Source organism: Crinia signifera, chromosome 7 (assembly GCF_055691185.1).
Source record: "Crinia signifera chromosome 7, ASM5569118v1, whole genome shotgun sequence".
NCBI lineage: Eukaryota > Metazoa > Chordata > Amphibia > Anura > Myobatrachidae > Crinia > Crinia signifera.
The window spans coordinates 47,939,659-47,960,786 of record NC_139223.1 but is presented as its reverse complement, the minus strand read 5'-3'; the positions used below and the strand labels follow the sequence as shown (position 1 = coordinate 47,960,786).

General features: G+C 43.5%; 2 protein-coding genes across 4 annotated transcripts in view; both read right to left on the bottom strand.

Annotated features, from left to right (window-relative positions):
* The window catches only part of TELO2 (telomere maintenance 2), a 53,938-nt gene extending 47,706 nt beyond the window's left edge, over positions 1 to 6,232 (bottom strand). The window contains exons 1-2 of one of the 3 annotated variants that reach the window (XM_083152993.1): positions 6,074 to 6,232; positions 3,249 to 3,591 (exon numbers count right to left, since the gene is read on the bottom strand). In XM_083152993.1, coding sequence (XP_083009119.1) covers positions 3,249 to 3,580 — 332 coding nt within the window. In that variant the 5' untranslated portion in view covers positions 3,581 to 3,591; positions 6,074 to 6,232. Of the gene's footprint in view, positions 1 to 3,248; positions 3,592 to 5,707; positions 5,854 to 6,027 lie in introns of those variants that run through there. The other 2 variants (XM_083152994.1, XM_083152996.1) reach the window with 2 other exon arrangements.
* A 5,096-nt stretch (positions 6,233 to 11,328) lies between these two features.
* CRAMP1 (cramped chromatin regulator 1) overlaps positions 11,329 to 21,128 on the bottom strand; it is a 39,793-nt gene continuing 29,993 nt past the window's right edge. Inside the window, exons 11-14 of the mRNA XM_083154978.1 lie at positions 20,567 to 20,792; positions 15,050 to 15,205; positions 14,628 to 14,773; positions 11,329 to 14,537 (exon numbers count right to left, since the gene is read on the bottom strand). Of these exons, the coding sequence (XP_083011104.1) occupies positions 14,370 to 14,537; positions 14,628 to 14,773; positions 15,050 to 15,205; positions 20,567 to 20,792 (696 nt within the window). The 3' untranslated portion in view covers positions 11,329 to 14,369. The remainder of the gene's footprint in view (positions 14,538 to 14,627; positions 14,774 to 15,049; positions 15,206 to 20,566; positions 20,793 to 21,128) is intronic.

Sequence of the window (21,128 nt, the reverse complement as noted above, 5' to 3'; positions counted from 1 at the left end):
TATAGAGAGAATGATCCCCGATTCTATTGGGATGATATTCACCGCATTTGTGGTGAATTGTCCCTACTACACCCACACACAACATTTTCGTAGCTGCCATAAATACCTAAAGTGACTTCCTAGCACAACAACTAAAGTGAACAAAAGTCGCCCAGTGTGTATGCCCCGGCGATGAGCGCTTCTGCGCTCTCCCGCATCATTGCCGGGAAAGCCGCTCATCTGCTGGTTATACCAGCAGATGAGCGGCATTGAGGACGGCTTTGCATAGCGCTGCGCTATCCAAAGCTGTCCTCCCCTCGCTGACGGCGCCGGGCAGGGGGAAAGCCGCTCAGTGTGTCTGCATTGAGCGGCTTTCCCCGCAGCGATGATTGACATTATCGCTGTCCATACACGCAGGGCATAGTCGCCCAGTGTGTATGGACCTTAAGATTAGTTCGGATCAATCTATCTCTGTCAAAAATTTGAACACGGTTCTGACCTGGGTAAAGGTGCAGTGTGAATGGCTAACCTGGGTCCCGCTCACACTATGGGGGAGGCAGAAGTGCCAGCTCCAAGTGCTGCCTCGTCCCCCGCCCCACGATGACACTCCGCCCCGCCCCCATGTGACATCAGCAACCGGAAATAAGCTGGGTTGGACGGGAGCTTTCAGATCGCAAATGCCGGGTCGCTTCTGGGAGGAACACGTGTGCTAATCCTGGGTGACAGCAATTGGGGGTGGCAAGAGGAGAAATTGTCAATCACTAGCGAAAGGATAGGGTGAGTCAAAACTCTGCAACCTGCACAGTATACAATATGATTGCAATCTATATTCGCATTATTTTATTATTTCCAATTAAGCATTTATTTTCCAGATATTTATTTTATTTTACTTTTTTGGATCATCTGTACATAAACACACACACTTAATTAACTTTTTTTTTAAATATTATTATATTGTATCATATACAAATGTTTAAGTGGTTACATATACAAGCGGCTGTACATATTTGTGGACCAGCTATTTTATGATTAATTGTCCCTCTCTCCATATTTTAAGCAAGGTTCAATACTTCCAACACACATCAATGGCACACATCCCTTGGGTTGTGTAGTCCAATGCCCCCTTCAAAACCTTCTGCCTTTTACAATACTTCTCAGAGTTGCTTATTTAATTGCTATATAGCTTTTGTCAAGCACACAAGCAGCCCCTGAAGAAGCCACGCGAGCGGTCCTCGGGATGGAACATGAGGCGCCCTGGAGTCAGCGAAGCGTGCGCCGGCTAGCGGTCTCGCTCTCTGACCTATACCCTTACTAGGATGTATTTTGATTTGTGTATTCTTTGATACAGGAACCCCCTTTTAAAAGAGGTGCACGGGCGGACAGTGTGAGGACATCCTCACCTCTGTTACCGTGCAGCGGTAGTGACTCCCTTGAGTCACTAGGCAACAGTTCTAAGGGGAGGCATTATAGGAAACTATCACTTTACCCCACTGACACCCATTACTGGTCTGTGGGTTAGTATACCATACTCCTATTGCCTCGATCGCAACGTTAAAAATACCCCCCACTGTGTAGCCTTGAGATGTGTTCTAGGTAATGAATGTTAGCCTGCACAGTGACTTAGCTATTGTGGTACATTACATCAGTGCCGCGATAGCTCTTATACATGGTGCGCAATTAAATATATCTATGCTAACAAAATCTCTTTCTGTGCATGGATGACATAACTTATATATGGTTTGGGGAGAAGCATTCAACCTCCTTACAATAACCATAATAAATACATGCTCATCACATGTCTGCCAATAACTGCTGACATATAGTGTCGACATCATATATATGATACTCACTAGTACTTGACCACCGGATCAACTACATCCTGCAGTGATGAAATTAGATTCATACCCACAGTGATCATACCACCGCTTCATTATAAATCTCCAAGTAATTCCCGGTTTCTGGGTAATTGAGAGATCAAGCGAGAACTACTAGACTGGTCTAAACCCTATTGAGATAATTTCAGGGATATTGGGCAGACTGCCTATTACTACTGACAGTCCACATTTCGGACTATCACCCCAAACTAGGCTTATTGGTGACAGGCGCACACATATTAAGCGCACTGAGATACTCACCAGCCTTTACATATTTATTTGGGAATCAACTTTCTTTAAGTGACAACTTCCGTGTCGACAGATGTAAAAAATACTCACCTTTATATACAGCAGTCTAGGCAGACATCTTATCACCATTCATTCGAGATCTTAAGCACTATCCGCCAATTGATATATTTAATCTTTATATTTAGAATCATTATCCTGTGCACCTCTATATAGGGAACGTGGCCAATAACACAGTGACACCACACTGAATTACAATATTAAAAAGACATTGTGTCCACTTATTTCTGTATCTGTACCTATGGTGTATTAAACACCGCGGATAGGATCAGAGAGCCACCGTTTTTTAACACAGTGTGTATATGTTGTATGTGTTTTTTTATATTTCGCTTTCTTAAAATTGACAATAAAAGTTACATTTTATTCGTGTAAGTTCAAAAAGGTGCATCACACAAGGACATACTTTTTTCTCCCCAATGTACATGTCTGAATTCCATGTCCAGTGGTAGCACACCCCCGACAATAACTGATACTCTATAGTTACTGTACCAATTGGGGGTCCACCCTTTCTCCTCCAATAGATGAGGATCCTGTGCGAATAGTCAACCTTTGTGTGAGTCAAAACTCTGCAACCTGCACAGTATACAATATGATTGCAATCTATATTCGCATTATTTTATTATTTCCAATTAAGCATTTATTTTCCAGATATTTATTTTATTTTACTTTTTTGGATCATCTGTACATAAACACACACACTTAATTAACTTTTTTTTTAAATATTATTATATTGTATCATATACAAATGTTTAAGTGGTTACATATACAAGCGGCTGTACATATTTGTGGACCAGCTATTTTATGATTAATTGTCCCTCTCTCCATATTTTAAGCAAGGTTCAATACTTCCAACACACATCAATGGCACACATCCCTTGGGTTGTGTAGTCCAATGCCCCCTTCAAAACCTTCTGCCTTTTACAATACTTCTCAGAGTTGCTTATTTAATTGCTATATAGCTTTTGTCAAGCACACAAGCAGCCCCTGAAGAAGCCACGCGAGCGGTCCTCGGGATGGAACATGAGGCGCCCTGGAGTCAGCGGAGAGGAAACAAATGAGGGAAAACTAAAATATATGTTCCACACTCACCCTGTTGTTGCCAAGCTGTCCATTAGCACTAAGAAAGCCTGGTCTGCTGGTCCCTCCAAGAAGAAACTGTCCCATATCTCTAAACGTTCAGGAGTCAGGAGGTCACACCATTGTGGGCCCATCTGGACCACCAAAAACCTGAGGAATGGGGTGTAATGTGTTCTATTAAATTCAGAAATCTCCTTAGCAGATGCCGGGTTTTCGCCTTTTCCAAGGTAACATTTCGCACTCGTCAGTGCTTCCACCAATCTGTCTCCATCACGGATCTTCGATAAGTCAGTTATAATATTCTGGACCGCAGAGCGCACGGATAGAATGTCCTGATCCATCATGGGGGAACCCGCTGATAATACATAGTGAGAGAGATTGTGCATTAATAACAAATACCAACCAAGAGACTTTACAAAGGGTAAAGGATGTCATTACAACTTATATAACACTGCACATGCATCCAATTATACAGCAAAATGGTAGTAACATGCAGTCATTTTTGAACTCATAAAAGTAATATAATCCATAAATCTATATATGTTACCGGCATTTCCTTATTAAAGGCAAAAAAAATGTAGTTTCGATTACATTTCATTTAGTACACGCCAATGGTAACACAATCTTTGACTTAAGGCTCCCAAAGACCTATCCGCGGTATGCATGCCACCACCCTGAGCTCCCTGGGGCTGGACCGCAAATGATATATTGTATGCGGTCCTTTAGCATATTATGTATCGTATATGACTCCCAGCAAGTGCTGCAGGATCCGATAAATCTTATGCTCAGCACTGGCAATCTCCGGATCCGATGGGCACGGGCATCAGATTGGAATCGGAGATTAGGCACATATGATTTGGGCACTTTTAGCCAGATTTCTTGGCCTGATCTGTCGGAATCGGGTAAAAAGGGCCCCAATGGTATAAGTGTATGGGCATACTGTATTTAAAATATTAACACATTGCATTTCAAATCTATATTAATTTGCATATCATAATTAGATATTTTTGGCATGGAACCAGTCTAAGCACAGAATGCATTTCTTTTTTATATATACCTTATACCTGAAGGTCATTTTATACAATATTTGAAATACTTTTGTACATGAAATAAAGGACTGATTCAGGTGGCCATACACTAGGGCAATTTATCTGACGTTTGAAATTGCATGAGATTTCCCTTGAACTCCCCGGGATTCCTGCACATCAGATTCTGTACCTGAGGGCTTATTTCGCATCAGTTATATTGCATGCAATTTATCAATCCATGTCTACTGGGCTGTACTAGAGGGTGCTATGGGGGCTGGCCTAAATTGTACTGCTGAATTCGGCCGGTAATTCAGCAAAAAATAAAACTGAAAAATACTAATTTTCCAGGCGTATTTGGCTGAAGCCTGCACGGATCATCAGATCCATGCAGGTTTCTCTGTGTTTAATAAAACAGAAAAATAAATAATATTTAAAAAATGGCGTGGGGTCCCCCACCCGGCTATAACCAGCCCAGGGCTTATTGAGCAGGTCTTGGATACAGAATTACAGGAGAAAAAAAGCTGCGATTAAAACCGGAATTTCTATAACCAGCACCAGGCTCTTGGCCCAGTCCTGGTTCCCAAAATATGGGGAAAAAATGAGAAGGGGGTCTCCCGTATCTCAGGCTCAAACAGCCAGTGGTGTCATGCCACTGCCGGGGGCACACTTTTTACATAAGGTCCCCTGGCCAAAGCATGAGCACCCTGACTGGTCAGCCCAGACTGGTGCCCTAGGGGAGTGGGGACCCCGCCAATAAAGGGGTTCCCCACTATCCATGTCGGCATGGAGTTGATTTTATGTAGTGTGGCGAGCGCATCAAGCCACCATGCCCAAAGCGTGGTGAGCCCCGCTAAGGGATGCGGAAAACTAAGCAAATAGCTTAGTGGGTGCCCAACTAACATATAAGTACCGAAAAGTGTCATATCGTATGTTGTATGGAGACTGCTTGGCTGCCACAAGGACTTGTCATATTCTGAGGCAGCGTATGTTATTGCATACATTACACCATATGCAAAAGCACAACATATGCTGGGTAGATGCCAATTTACAGTATAGGGGCCTTAAGTCACCATTTTCATGTTTTGCTTACTTGTTTTTAAACATTGTAACTGGGCGCTGCAGACCCCTTATGGTGCCATATAAATAAAGGATAGTAACAATAATAATGTGTTGCTGAGAGTAGGGAGCCCCACACGCGTGTGACACACCATCACCTATGGATAACCTGCAGCCTGAATCCCCAGCTGTCATAGGAGTCTAGGACTACAACCCAGAGCCTGCACAGGCCGGCAGAGCATGCTGAGAGTTGTACCCGAGTGGTCTATAATCAGTTCTGGTGTAATTCAGGACATGCTGACTGGCACGTGTAATCCAACAAGAGCCAGCCAGGGGGCCAATCCATCCAGCTCGCTAACAAATACAGGCGCAGCCGCAGACAAGTACCTGCAGTCGGATGTGCCTGTATCTGTATGTATGGGCAGCCCGAGCACAAAAGGTCTCCTTTCCACCCCAGTGGCTGAGGTATATACGTCACGAGTAGCGAGCACCGCCACCGGGGCGCCACACACACAGGTAGTACTGATATACTATACTCGTCTCAAAGCGGGACGGGCTGCGGTCACAGAGACTGCTGGAGGAGACTGGGCTAGAGCGACCAGTGACCATAGAGATGAGCGCGGGAGGGATAGATTAATTTACCCGGCGGCGCACAGTAAGGGAGAAGAACGGTGTGAGGACTCAGGAGCCGGGTTGAGGGCACTGACCTGGGACGTCAATCAGTGCAGGCGCCCGGCAAGTTACCGACCTCACCTGTGGTACAGAGCGTCACAGAAATATCTCTCCATCAGTTCTCCATCTTGGTACACCCACTCACAGTGGAAGCGCAGTCTAGCAGCCCTCTAGTGTCATCTTGGTACACCTAGTGGAAGGGATCTATCGCCATCTTGGTAAACCCATTAGAAAAGGGAATATGATAGCGCCATCTTTGTACACCTATAGAGGAAACTGGAGAGAGGCTGTCACACAGTCACATGGCCTCGTTCTTTCTTCTTACCAGTCTGCTCAATAATGTTACTGCACAGTTATGTTATGGCCATTATGTAGGTTCATGTCTGACAGCTACATTAGGCAGTAGTGAGTATGTGTGTACATTTACACTTATGGCTGTATTGGTTGCCTGCTGGGAACATTTTGGACCACATAGTTCATAGTTAAGTTCTGGAGGGCTCTTTGCTCTGCTGTGCAATTGAGTGAAATTTTCCATGGCTTACCATCCTCAAATGGCCAGAGATAGTCAACCAGGATCTATAAACTTTTTTCTCAAGACAATTGGCTTAAACTTTTACCCTGGGTGGAATTCGCACATAACAGTTCATATCAATCTTCCAGTGGATTAACTCCTTTGTGTTTTATGGACTTAACCCTTGAGTAATGTAATTTCACGGTTTACCTATCTTCAATTTATCTGCAGTCAACTCTTTTCTATAGCATTTGGTAAAATGTACACACTCCTCGGTACTTGTAGAGTATCACAGCTCCCATCGTATGCCATATGTAGTGGCATACGATGCAATACGATTTTTACCGATTTTTGAGCATTTTTGCTCAAAAATCGTATGCGATTGCATCGGATGCCATACGATGGCATCCGATGCGATGGCACCCGATTTTGCACTGAAATGCATCAGAATGCATTGAAATGTGTATTAAACTAGTGAAATGCCCCCAAATGCCATTTTTCATAGTGCACCACCCCCACTATCAACGTCAACCCAAAGCGTGGCGAGCGCAGCGGTACGCGTCCTACGACCTTTTCATACCCCCACTATCCACGTCAGCATGGAGTTGAGAATAGAATAGTGTGGCGAGGGGACGTGGATACCTGTGAAGCCCGCGAGGGGACGCGTATAGCTGTGAAGGTATCCGCGTCCGCTCGCCACACTATTCAATTCTCAACTCCACGCCGACGTGGATAGTGGGGGTATGAAAATTTCGTAGGACGCGTACCGCTGCGCTCGCCACGCTTCGGGTTGACGTTGATAGTGGGGGTGGTGCACTATGAAAAATGGCATTTGGGGGCATTTCACAAGTTTAATACACATTTCAATGCATTCTGATGCATTTCAGTGCAAAATCGGGTGCGATCGCATCGCATCGCATGCAATTTGATCGTATGTGATGCGATTTTTAGCATACAATCAGCATACGATGAAGGTCGTGGGAGCCGTGATACTCCACAAGTACCCACTACTCTACGGAAAACTGTTCGATAGAATTAAGTTTGCTGAGACAAGTTCTTCCTAGTCTGAAACTGAGAGATCGGGTAATGTTATCAACTCAATACCTCAGGTTACGTGTACCAACCATGAAATTGGGTTCATATTACATTGAGCATTTCTCCATTATATAAATAATTATTCCTGTTGCTTACCAAGATAAGTTACCATCTTATTTTCACATTCCTAATATCCTTAATATTTCTCTGCTAAAACCCTTAATTCTGAACCATTTTCAGACATCTCCTAAAGCTGCCAAAGTACAAACTCAGGGCCTTATTTTGGTTCATTCTTTCTGACAAAATCCTTCTTAGATGGACAAAACCATGTGCACTGCAGGGGGGGGCAGATGTAACATGTGCAGAGAGAATTAGATTTGGGTGAGTAATTTTGTTTCTGTGCAGGGACAATACTGACTGCTTTATTTTTACACTGCAATATAGATCTCACTTTGAAGTAAAACCCCACCCAAATCTAATTCTCTCTGCACATGTTACATCTGCCCCACCTGCAGTGCACATGGTTTTGCCCATCTAAGAAGGATTTTGTCAGAAAGAATGAACCAAAATAAGGCCCATAGTGAGGAGTCAACTTTGAAATGAAGAAGACTCTGGATTCCAATGATTGTTAAGGGGCATACACACGTAGAGATGTGTGCTAAGCTATTTAGGGTAGATGATTTCCTGGTGGCCAGATCTCCCATGGGGAGCACATACACATGCAGAGATATGTGCTAAGCAATAAATGGCCAGTTAGTGGATCAGAATGAGAGATTGTGATCAGTATCTCTCATTATGTACACACAGAGAGATTTGCAGTCACTTGCTAAGCAATTTGATTAGATCTTGACTGCATGCACTGACTTAGTCCCCTTTTCCATCTGCAAGCCGGGTTGCACCCAGGATTACCCAGGTTTAGGGAGGCCGGGATTTAGGCCTAAAATCGGCGGGATTTGACTCCTGGGATTGAAGGTTTCGATTCCGGGATTAGTAGCCCGTGTAAAATGCACAAAGCCAGGCAGCGCTGAGCACTAGTATATGGCTCAGATGCTGGCCGGCTAACTCTCCTCACCCAGGTAAAAAGAAGGGTCGGAGACCTGGGTTTTAACACCCGGGTTGACCCTTTCAGACATACCAAAATCCTGGGTTGATGCGCGATCATGTGTAAAAACCTGGGATTTTGCCATATGTCTGAAAGGTGTATTATTTATTACCTCTTACTTGTGTAAGTCTTATCACATATAATTGCCCTTATCCCTTTACTATCACTTTAATTTCACACCAATGTGATGCCATGGGGCGGTTCTGCTGGGCTGACCTGGGGGGTCCCGTGCCCTGGACCGGTCTCAGAGTAGTGTTAGGGACTTGTCTGGTCTCAGAGTAGTGTTAGGGACTTGTCCTATTGAGGTAACCTGGACGCGGTGGACAAGCCCATAATAATGGCCATCATTATGCTATGAACCTCAGAAATGCAATATAGCAATGATATTAAAAGGTCTAGCATTTATATATTTAGTGTGCACCTGGAAACTCCTCCTCCTGCTTGATGCTAAAGCAGGGGTGGTGAACCTCAGACCCCGTAGCTGGTCTGAGTGGCCCACCCACCCGCCAGGTGGCTTTGCTGGGAGTCAAGTACAGGGGAATTCTATTGAGAGGTCGGTAGTTCTCGCGAGATTCCTCTTAATCAACAGCAGCTGGAGACTGTCAGTCCTATTCAGCAGCAGCCGCCGCCAGAGCATTTGACGGCTGCAGCAGGACAATTTGTAAGAGACATTTTTACATATGGCCCCCGAAGGATTTTTTTTTTTCCCCATACAAACGGCCCTTGGCACAAAAAAGGTTCCCCACCCCTGTGCTAAAGGATACAGCTTTAGGCTGAAAGCTCCTGGCAGATCCTCTGGCAATAAATAGCTACATAGAGATTAAAAATAATGCTAGGAACAAGAACCACAAATGTACTAAAAAAAGATTGAGGTTAGTGGGGCCCCCACTAATAAAATTGACACTGCTCCCAGCTCATAAACTAATAGGGATGCGGTCAATTGGTCTACAGCATGATGGTCGACAGTCATTAGGTTGATACCATTAGGTCGTCATGGGAAAACGTAGACATGGTTCTAGATCAAAAGAGGTCATTAGTTCGACAGTCAAAAGGTCGACATGGGGTTTTTCACAGTTTTTTGGTCCGACATGCGGTATTTCATGCTCTACCATCCACTAGGGCGTGGTGGGAGAATTAAAGTGTGCCGAGCGCAGCAAGGCACCGTGCCTGACACATAGCGAGCACAGCAAGGGGATGTGGTGCACTTTAAACTGTGTCCATGTCGACTGTGTTGACATTCAGGTTAAAAAAAACTGTGAAAAACCCAGTCGACCTAAACATTGTCGAACTAATGACCTGTCAAATTAACGACCTGTCGAACTAATGACATTTCGACCTTTTCCCATGTGGACCTAATGACTGTCGACCATCATGCTGTAGACCAAATGATCCCAACCCCACTAATATGCCTCTTAACTGCATAATATAGAGCGATGGAGAGAAATTGGGTATCAAAATAGAGGAGGGAATGAAAGAGAGGATGCCAGGAAGTTAGGTGAGAGAGGGGGCTAGAGAAAGGACCCATTGACAGTGGGGAGAGAGGAAGGGTGTCCAGGACAGAGAGGACACTACCTGTTACAGTATCAGATCTCTGATGGTGGCAGTCACTTACGCCATTACGCCCAATTCCCTTCCCTATACATCCAAGAATTACAGCCTTATGTCCAAGATGGCGCAGGGCTCTTATACTCAGTCACAAATACAATTATCCACTGTAGATGACAATGCACTGTCTCAAACCACTGGGGGTTTGCAGAATTTCAGACTGGGAGATGGTCCCTGGAAGCCTTTGAGCTCTGCATCCAACCGGTGTCCGCCGTTATTGTTAGAACTAATGCTGCCGTGCCATCCTATGTGTAGTTGGACACCAAGGTAACCTTTGCCCATTTAGAGGAGATTGGCATCTTCTCAAAATCCATCTACTTGCTTCTCCACAAAAAGATTGGTGCGAGCAAGGTTTCTGCACGCTTGGTGCCCCATCAGCTGCCTTGAATGAAGAAGGCTTGAGTGACTTGGTGCTCCAACTGTCTAGTAGACCATCCGTGCCGATGTATCTTCAATCTCCAGTTTTGACCCAATTAGAGGTATGCCACCACAGAATTTGGGCACTGTATGACCAAACAGATGGTGGCTGATTTCATGGCCAAGACTGGTCATGTAGCTACTGTATCATTTGTGGAGCACCACACCATCACTGCATACTGGTATTCTAACCAATGCCTGCCATAAGTGCTGGAAGCCATTTCCAGGCACCGTCCACAAACTCATTCATGCTGCCCTTCTCCATTACAATTCACCTACTCAAAAGTGCAGGAAAGTAGTGGATTTTCAGGTCCATGAACGCATGGTCATCAACCACACGGTACCTCATGTTTCCATAGATCTAGCAAAACATGCTTGGGATTGGTTTTGCGTCACCGATAACTGAAGTGGAGACCTTCGTCCAGCATGTTACAGACATATCTACTTTGCACTGGTCTAGCTGCTTCACCAAGTGGTTTGAGCAACTTTGCATAGTTTTCGCTGAGGAATACTTGGGGGGGAAAAGGAATGTTTATAAATAAAATGCACTTTTTGTGCATCTGAAAACGTATTGTGCACCCTCGTATTTATTATTACTGCAATATTTGCACATATAATAAGCAATCGTAACTAGGGATTTTAAAAAATAATCAATAACAGACACTGTTTAGTCTAAGTATTTGAATGTATTTATGCACGTTAAGAAAACGATAACAGGTTTTACAAAGTCATACTAGAATTCCTCCCAACCCTAAAAACGGATGGTTTAACCCTTTTTGTGCGTGAACTGCCAGCAGAGTTAAATTGCAACCACTTTTATTAAATAGCCCTCCCCAAAAGAAAAACAGTCCCTGGCATTGCAAAAGGCTTTAAAGAGTAAATAACTTAAATATACAATATGGTACAAAACAAACATAATTAAACCCGTTCTTGTCATCCAGAGGTTGAAGACGGTTGTGATACTTTTATACATATACTTTACAGATATTTTTATATAGGTTATTTTATATTACAAAGATATTGGAACATTCAAATGCAATTCTGAATTTTATTTTTTATTTTCTTTCTTAAAATTTATCTAACGTTCAGCAATTCTTACTTCATCCAGGGAGGATTCTATCAAAACAGACAAGTTTCAGAAATCTTCCTGAATACCAAGCAGTATGTCATCGTGAAGTTATACCATTACATAGACACAGTAGAAGAAGCCATTCTGTATAAACAGGTTACCATCCTGATAGGTCGTCATTTTTTCTATTTAATCTTAGTATTCGCTAGGAATTTGCGTCAAGACTGAGGCATGAGATGTGTCGCTCTCTGTTTGTGATATGTGATTCAGCAACACGTACACTTTTAGCTGGTCTATTGCAGAGGGTTCTTAAACTCGGTTCTCAGGACCACAACACATTTCACATTTTCCAGGTCACTCGGCAGGTGCACTCATTACTGACTGACACATTTTAAAAGATTCACAGGTGGAGCTTATTATATCATCTGTGATTCTGTAAAGGTGCCCATACACGGTGCGATGCGCGCTCCCGTGCACATCCCATCGCACAGATCAAAAATTACGTGCTGCACATACTTTTTGAACTAGGTCCCGATCGCATCGCATGCAATGCGAGTGCGTTCAAAACGCATGCAATGATCGCACTGCGTATGGGGGCACCTTAAGGAGACCTGCAAAACATGCACTGTGTGGGGTCCAGAGGACCGACTTTGAGAATCTGTAATCTATTGTAATGTACAATAAGCAGTGAAACAAAGTCATCTCTGCTGCAAGGGCAAAAAAAAACAACAACATTTTTTAACCAATCGTATCTAAGTCTGTGCCATGGAGTTTGGATAGCTGGGGACTTTCTAAGCAGGCCTCTAACCTATCACCTATGTGGCCTTTATTCTCTCTTTAACATTCAAATTAGTGGGGAAAAAATGACCTTAAATTACCTACCAAGGCTTTTAAAAAGAGATTTCTTCTCCTGACCACGTGCCAACCAATCAGCCTCAAAAAGTCAAACAGGCATTTTTTTAGAGAGAAAAATGACAGTTAGGAGCAGATTGGTTGGTACTTAATCTCATTCCAAGCTTTCATATATCTATCCACTCAATCGCATAACCGATATCAACTTATTGTACCAACACATACAGCAGTGTTATATCCTCCCGGTGAGCTTACAAGCGAATGTCTTTTTTACAAACTTTTCCTTGAAAACTAAGTGTGCACGTAGCGTTTGAATAGCAAAAGTATCAAACAGGATTGCGATTCAATAATATATCCGAAAAAAAAACCTCAACAACAATAAAATATAAATGAAACTGAAAATAAAACACTTTTTTTCTTTTTGGTTCAGTGAATGGAACGGGTGACATCTGTAGTCTTTTGTAAAAACTTTACGCAGATGCGTTACGAAGAACATAATAGCAGAATTCCCAAAAACAAACTAACAAAAGCAGAAACGGTGTCCTGTGATTCTGTGTGTAGAAAGTGTAAATTAGTAAGCTTAAACCGATGGACAGGCTTTTGGCTGGGGTGTGCAGGTGCTAAGGCCCAGATATCCTAATCACAGATCCTAGAAACATTCATCTTACTAAAGGCCACCCAATGTTCTAGAAGCCCAGAAGAAGAACCCTTAAGACCAAGGGGACACTTTGCAACAATAGAATGAATCGGAAGCTATGGGGGGATTAATATGTACAGTATTATACTCATCTCTTCTAGTAACTTAGCTTGAGTTACCTTACAACAATGATGACCACAGTTGCTTATAAGTCACTGCATTACAAAACAGCGCAGAAGAGGCATGAACGAGTTCTCTTATCTTTATTAAGCAACGTTTTTATAACCCTCTGGCCGAGTCACTGGCATAGGAGCTGAACCTTAGCTTCGGCAGAGGGCTGGCAGCCATTTTGAATCCCCTCCCGCCCACCCTAAACTCAATCTTCTTGCAGTAACACACAAAACCTTTGTGAAAGATCTACTGAGTGGTATAGTATAATGAACTGTTGTTAAGTGGGAGCTAGACATGCATTTCCAGCCGCGAGGAGAAGGCTGTAATGCAACTTGGATTTGTTATAACGATTGACTTTTCCTTCCATTAGAAATAAACAAGAAATCCCAAAACGCACAACACAGAAACGATTTGCATATTTTGCACAAAGCCCATCTAACAATGGATAAATTTAAATTCATTATGGCTTATTTTTCTTCTGCGGAGTAATGCATTGTGTAGAGTTATACGCTTTATAAGTGTTCACGACTTGTATTCTTGAGCAGGCAGAGATCTGATGCTCCAGCACAAACCACGATCTAATGTACACAGTGGCTGTAGCATCACTTCAGAAGTTCGGTTACCACTCTATGCACAGGCAATGGTAATCAATGGGTCTGAGAACTTTCTACACATATAGTCACTTGCTGTACATCTGGAACTGCCATCACAGATGACATAAGAAAGTTGTCACACACACGTGACAATATCCCATGAGTTGTAAATACTACCTTATAAAAAGCAACGCTAAGTAGCTTTATCCAATGACCTGGACAGGACCATTCACATCCAATACCACTGGCTTCTAATGCACAAACATACTGGTTCCTATAGACTTCACATAAAGTGCAGCAATCTGCTAGCGGGACAATAATGTCCGGTGTTGCTGTGCGATACAGCTGTAGCACGTAGCGCAGCAGAGGTGTGTTTAGGAGCACACTAAGACAAGTCACGTATGGGCTGTCCATTGCCGGGGGCTCCAGTATCAAACTGAGTTTCCCTTTTTGCGGTGTCGGTGGCAGAAAGTTCTTGGGCCAAGTCGTTGAAGCGAGAAATGTAATCAATACTATTCTCATTCATCAGGCAAGCCAAATGTGAATCTACCACCTGCAAAACAAAGGATAAGAATCAGAGAGCCCCCTACGGACAACATAAGTCTATACTGATCACATACAGTTATGGTTTGTATGTACGAACCTCAACAACATCCGACAGGGAACGGGACACGAAGGAATCTCTGGAGCTGCCGTCCAGCAGGCTAGGGCCCAGCAGAGAGGTGCCACTGGCATTTCCTGTGGCTGCCGACAACATCTTCTTATTCTTGTCTGGAGAAATGAAGCTCGCTGGGTAGAGCAGGATCAGGACAACAGTGTATTAGATACATCCTCCCAGTAACTACAAAAGGTTCCCTTGATAAACTCACAGGGGTAAATGTATTAAAATGGGAGTTCTATTCAAGATCGGGTGTCGCCCATATCAACCAATCAGAATCTACTTCTTATTTCATTTGCACGTTCTACTAGATAATAGAATCTGATTGGTTGTATGGGCAACACCAAATCTTCAATAGAACTCCCATTTTAGTGAATTGACCCCACATACTAAGTGCCTGTACTCACAGAGTAAGCTGCTGAGTGACGAATCTGTAGAGTCGTTAGGATACCACTGGGGGTCGTGGCTGGGAGAGGCGATCCAGCTCTGCTGGGGACTAGTAGGAGAAGGAAGACTCTTGAAGTTCTCATTAAGTTTGGCTGGTGACAGGGGTACAGTTTCTCCTTTAAAAAGGGGGGAAAAAAGACAAGTCAGAGGTATATACAGATATAAGTACTGAAAGCATATTTGCCTCAAATTGTGGCCAAACGTGCGGAGAACTTCATGCATGCTACATGCTATTGTACTTGGATCATGCACCTGCATCTTTCTGTTTCCTGCTTGGTAGCATCTTTTTCTGTACATAATGCACACTTGGACTCTGAGACTCCTTCAGTTTGGCATTAGGGTTTATTCAGCACAGGTTTCTACATTGCGGTCTACATATAATAATGGGCTCTGTTATAAATGGTATGCATCATACGGTCAACAGTCAATACCAAAAGGTAGACAGTGGGAAATGGTTAACACACACACAAACGGTCTACACGGAAAAGGCCATTACGTGGTTTTTGTTTTGTTGGTGTCATGTTTCGGACCAGGTGCCACACTTTACCATTGCCAGTGGTAGTCTACATTTGATAATGATTAATGATTTATTTTTTTGGTTGCGCTCATTATGGCCAGGCTTAGATGCTGAAAAGTCCCATTTGAGCACTTGAACAGGTGAGTTGTTGCACATTTCACCCCAAAGTGTCAGACTGAAAAATAGAATCAATTATTTCTTCTCCTTCCTAAAACTTTCCTTCTATTTAGCTTATAAGCCCAGAGCAGATGGGAGGTTTGGTCTGTGTCCCCCGCACTAAAACCACAAAAGATGAAACCCCTTTCTCTAAAAAAACAAAAAAAAAAAAAAACACAGCAGCCACCTAGAGGATCTTTCTACCCTCTTTAGAAGGGTTGTCCTTCATAAGTGAACAGGGCCGGCGCTACCACTAGGCAGCTTTAGGCAGCTGCCTAGGGCGCTGGGCGCTAGAGGGCGCCCTTGATTTAGCAATTAAATGAAGTTGTGCCACTCGGTCCTGTGAGCAGTCGACATTTTTCTCCCGGCACTAAGCAGGGACTGACTAGCGCGTCAGGAAGCAGACGCCCGGCCCGACGTCCCTCACCTTACTTACCGCCCCTCACTAGTCAGACTAGCAGCATTAAACAGCATCCGCCCCCTCCCCGGAGTCAGACTGTCTGTGTGAAACAGCGTCCGCACACCCCCGCCCCTTTATCGAATCACGCTGTCAGTGTGGTACACCGTGTCAGCTGTCAGCGTGCGGATGCGGAGCCGGGAGAACCTACAGGGTGCAGTGACTCCCTGCCAGCAGCAGTAGCATAGCTGCATCATTCATGAGCAAGTGGCAGCAGCGGGGAACATAAACCCCCCACATCAACGGTAAGCTGCTCTTTGATGTGAGGGTGGACCATGTGGTACTTGTAGTAGTGGCTACCTGGCCCGGGGTAGGGGTTATATGTTTGTATTGCTGTAAATGTAAAATAGTATGTATGTATGTATATATATATATATATATATATATATATATATATATATATATATACACACACACACATATATGTGTGTGTGTGTGTGTGTGTGTGTGTGTGTGTGTGTGTGTGTGTGTGTATTGAAGCAGTGAATGGATGACAAAGGCAATGTATGGCTGTGTGTGTATACATATGGATGTTTTATAAATCTACACCTTTAATATGAGATTTAGTAGGTTTGTGGAATGCTGCCCTCTTTACAACCATGACAGGTTGTAAAGAGGGAGAAACTAGGAACTTTTATTTATATATATGTATATATATGTAAGTAAACTGGTAAGTGGCTGTGCCAGACACCCCTCCGTTGTCTATGGGTGCCCTCACAGAAATAATATAGAGGCGCTGGAAGTGCGGCATGCCAAATTAATCACCGTGGTTGGCTATAACAGCTTTAATGAGCAACGTTGTAATAGGTAAACATTTTAGCATTTTCACCAGGCTGTTGTAGCCAACCACTGTGGTTTATTTGGCATTTCGCGTCTCCAGCATATATATATATATATATATACACACACCAGAAGATGATTCTCCACTCTGGATGACAGTGTGTCAATTACCAGGATGCACTCCTGCAAATTAGCTATGTCCCATTTTGCTAAGGAAAGCGGCCATGCTGTACCCTACTCGGCTATATATGTGAAGTATGCTTTTTAACAAGATTTATTCAAATCCGTAGAGTGCCGTCTGATCTTTTCATTGTGAATTAAATGGGACATATATATAATATATTTTAGAGGCTGCAGCAATCTCCACACAGTATTTATGTGATGTAAGATATACAACCTGGTTCCCTCCATAGCTGCAACTTCCATTAGCCGAGCATGCATATATATCAGGGCTGCGCAACACCGGCCCTCCAGATGTTGATGAACTACACATCCCAGGATGCTTTGCATTAGTTTTGCTATGTGGCCATGCTGAAACTGATGCAAGGCATGCTGGGATGTGTAGTTCAACAACATCTGGAGGGCCGGTGTTGCCCAGCCCTGATATATATATTTGGTGATGGCAGCACCCAGAAACAAAGGCATACCCAAAGGCAAAATTGCATATATAATGCAGTCAGCAACCTAACAGTCCTGATGCCGGCATCGCCAGAGTGCCAACAGCTAGAATCCGTATTGGTGAGTATGCGGAGAGGGTTAGGTTTAAGGACTAGTGGGGGGACATAGGAAATAGACTGTGGGGAATATGCCCATTAAATAAATATGGTTGTCTCTAGGGGCACACACAGTGCGATTAGGCTTAACATTTTGACTATTTTGCATGCAGTGTATTTGGCCATAGACCAAATTGCATGTAGACAAAATCGGTCCATGCACTTTATGGGGAAATTGGCCATAGTCAGAATCGCACTATGTACAGTATATGCCCCTTCTGAGTACTTTGTTGTTCTCAGGCAGTTCGGAAACATGAGATGCCGCCTATGCACTTTCATCTGACTGGCCAGGTAGGGGGGGGGGGGGGGGGGGGCGCAGTTGGTAGACATTTTGCCTAGGGTGCCAAGAACCCTTGCACCGGCCCTGTAAGTGAACGTTCACCTTGTAAAATCTAGAAAATAATGGACTGACCACATCTGGTCAAAAATACCTTCAGCCTAAATAGACCAGTACCCCCACCACTAAAAACCATTGTAAATGATAAACATGGCATCCAAAAGACCAAACGCCCTGAATAGCCAAGTCCGCACACATCACACAATGAGAGCTGTAGAATAGAATGTACTTGATAAATGTTAGCTCTAATTTATAGCTAAACGTTCATTAACACCGCGCCCTAAAACATCAGCTTTTTGTTTATGGCACCCCTGAAATAAATGATTCTTATTAATATTTCGATTTTATTTTTATTTTTTTAAATAAAAGTAAATTAAAAGTATCTCCTTAGCGTCAGTTATATGGTGATATACTGAGTTGTGCCTCTAACTTTGAACATAAATCATTTGATTTTGGGGTACTTGTGTATTATCAGGGCGCCCATTACGTAGTTTAAGTAGTGGTGTATTGAGAATACCAATACAGCACTATGCTGGCTACATAAACTAGGTAAGTGGCTCTGGAGCCCTAAAAATACACAATGCTTAATATCCACATCATACCCCCAGTATCCAAGTCGGCGTGGAGTTGATTTTATACCGTGTGGCGAGCACAGCGGATATGCGGGGATCAACGTGGTGCCTGGGCCAGAGGAGGGAAAGTATAAGCCACCCCACCCTGCTACCTCCTGTATTATCATGGCACCGGCTACGCTGACAACGTAGCTTAGCGCCCTGATAATACACAAGTACCGATTTTGGTTCTGGACCACTGACCTAGGCACCCCTGCATTGAGCCTCATGGCACCCCAGTGGTGCCTAGGCACATAGGGGTAATTTAATTTTACCAGTACGATACTTGCAGGAATAAAGCTTTCTTTACACTGTTTGGATGCCGAAGAGTGGGAGTGACTAGTGCCAGACCCCTAACAGCCTATTTTTGACTCTGACACAGCAGCTGACCATTCAAACATTACCCACTGCTATTGGCTTGATTTTAGATAGCACAAATAAGGATAGAGGTGCAGTTATTCATGATGCTGGGAGAACGCATGACTATGCTGGGACAGCAGCGAGTACCGAGAGGTAAAGGAGAAGCAGTGTAACTGGGTACATGGGGAGGACTGGACCCTTGAAACGGCCTAGGCCCCATATCAGCAGCACCCCCTGCACCTAGCCTAGCTACACCCATGCATATGAATAACTATCTTATTTTCGTGCAAGACTAGGTATGAGATTAGCTGTCGTGGCTCAGAAATCCAAACAACTTAAAACAGAAAAAAACTGAATCTTAACATAAGCGAACAGAATGAAGGGGCTTCAAAGATGATCTGGTGCATTAACTTCAGGTCAAGTTCCATGTCCCACAGAGACAAAGGACAACAAAATATCAACCAAACATTTGCTGCTTATTACAAAAACATTTTTAGGAGGACGTTATTTCCAACTGGTGATTAAAAAAAAAAAAAAAGTTTGACAACTTTGGTGAATCCAGAACTACTGTAACCTATTTTCATGGAAGGAAAAAAAGCAACAAGACACACAGGAAGGTATTTATCAAAGCTTGGAGATGTTGTCAGATGGAAGAGAACCTTCCACCACACCAAGTAAAAAAAATAAAAAATCCTGTTAGATATATACATGTCTTGTGTCCCGACGTCTCCAGTTTCCTCTCCCAGACGCCTCAGTGGGGGAGGCAGTTGGGTCGGAATGCATGGTGGGTCCGAACTACTCACGGCTAAATGAAGCAATTTTCACAGAATCGCTACATTAGGCTCCACCCACTCCTAACAGACCGCTGATTCACAGCGGATGCAGAGTATTTATCGTCTCATTCTGCCCACTTAACTGGTAATAATTGCCCATAGATTGTGGAGCATCAGACTTGTGCATACATCACCAAGATATTTATTTACAGTTTCTTATATAGCGCAGCAGATTCCGTTGCACTTTACAAATGTTGACAACACTGAAAGAACAAACTGGGTAAAACAGACGTACATGGAGGAAGGAGGGCCCTGCTGCAAGCTTACAATCCCCTCCTTATTACCCTCTAAAGGTGGATCAGCACCACCAGCTACCCACTGGGCTACTTAGGCAGAAAACAAAATACAAAGAAATTCCCTTCACAGGCGGGATCCTGTAAGCTGTGCGTTTCTATATGGTCTGCCCTTGGCACTGAGTTACTCAGTTGTACCCTCGTTAAAAAAAAACAAGCTGCAACTTACAATTTGGGAAGGGTTATAGGAAGAAGGAAGCCGGTCTTTCTGCAGCACATTTCTTCTTTGGAATCTAATACAGACTAGAGCTGCTTTAAGGAAGCCCCTATTTGGTTAGCACATAACTCAGCATGCCAGATTTATTCTTATCCTGTACCAATACATACTTTCCCTTACTTTAAATACAGAGGAGAACTTACCAAACTTCCCGGAGCTTATGGCTATTTCAATGATGGAATCGCTGATGTGTGTTGCGGTCTCCCCATGTGAGACGTCATCAGGGGGGCCTGGCAAGGAGATGTCTAGCAGAGCAGAGACATTGGGGGGAGACAGGAAGGAGCTGCTTGCGCTGCAACCGGACAGACCTGGTGGACCATTCTGAAGCGGATTCTGGGTCATATGAGGCATGGACAGGATGGATGAAGGCTGAAAGAAAGTTCAATGATATTTTATACACCGTGCTTTCAATTTGGAATCACATCATTTAGCTCATTGGTTAAATCATGTATTTAACTATGTAAATGTCGACATCCCCTTTCAGCAGCCCCGACGACACTTTATATCAAGTCAAAAATATCTGTCAGATCGTTACATTGTTATTAACATCTCGTGTTATTCAAGAGGAGTCATCTTACAATTTCTGTACTGTACAAAAGACCCAATACATGTACACTAGAGACGGTCACTGTGAAGGTGTATGTGCTATTTTGGACAGGACAAGCAGCCTTAATAGGACAAAGTGATATCAGTGGCTTAAAATGA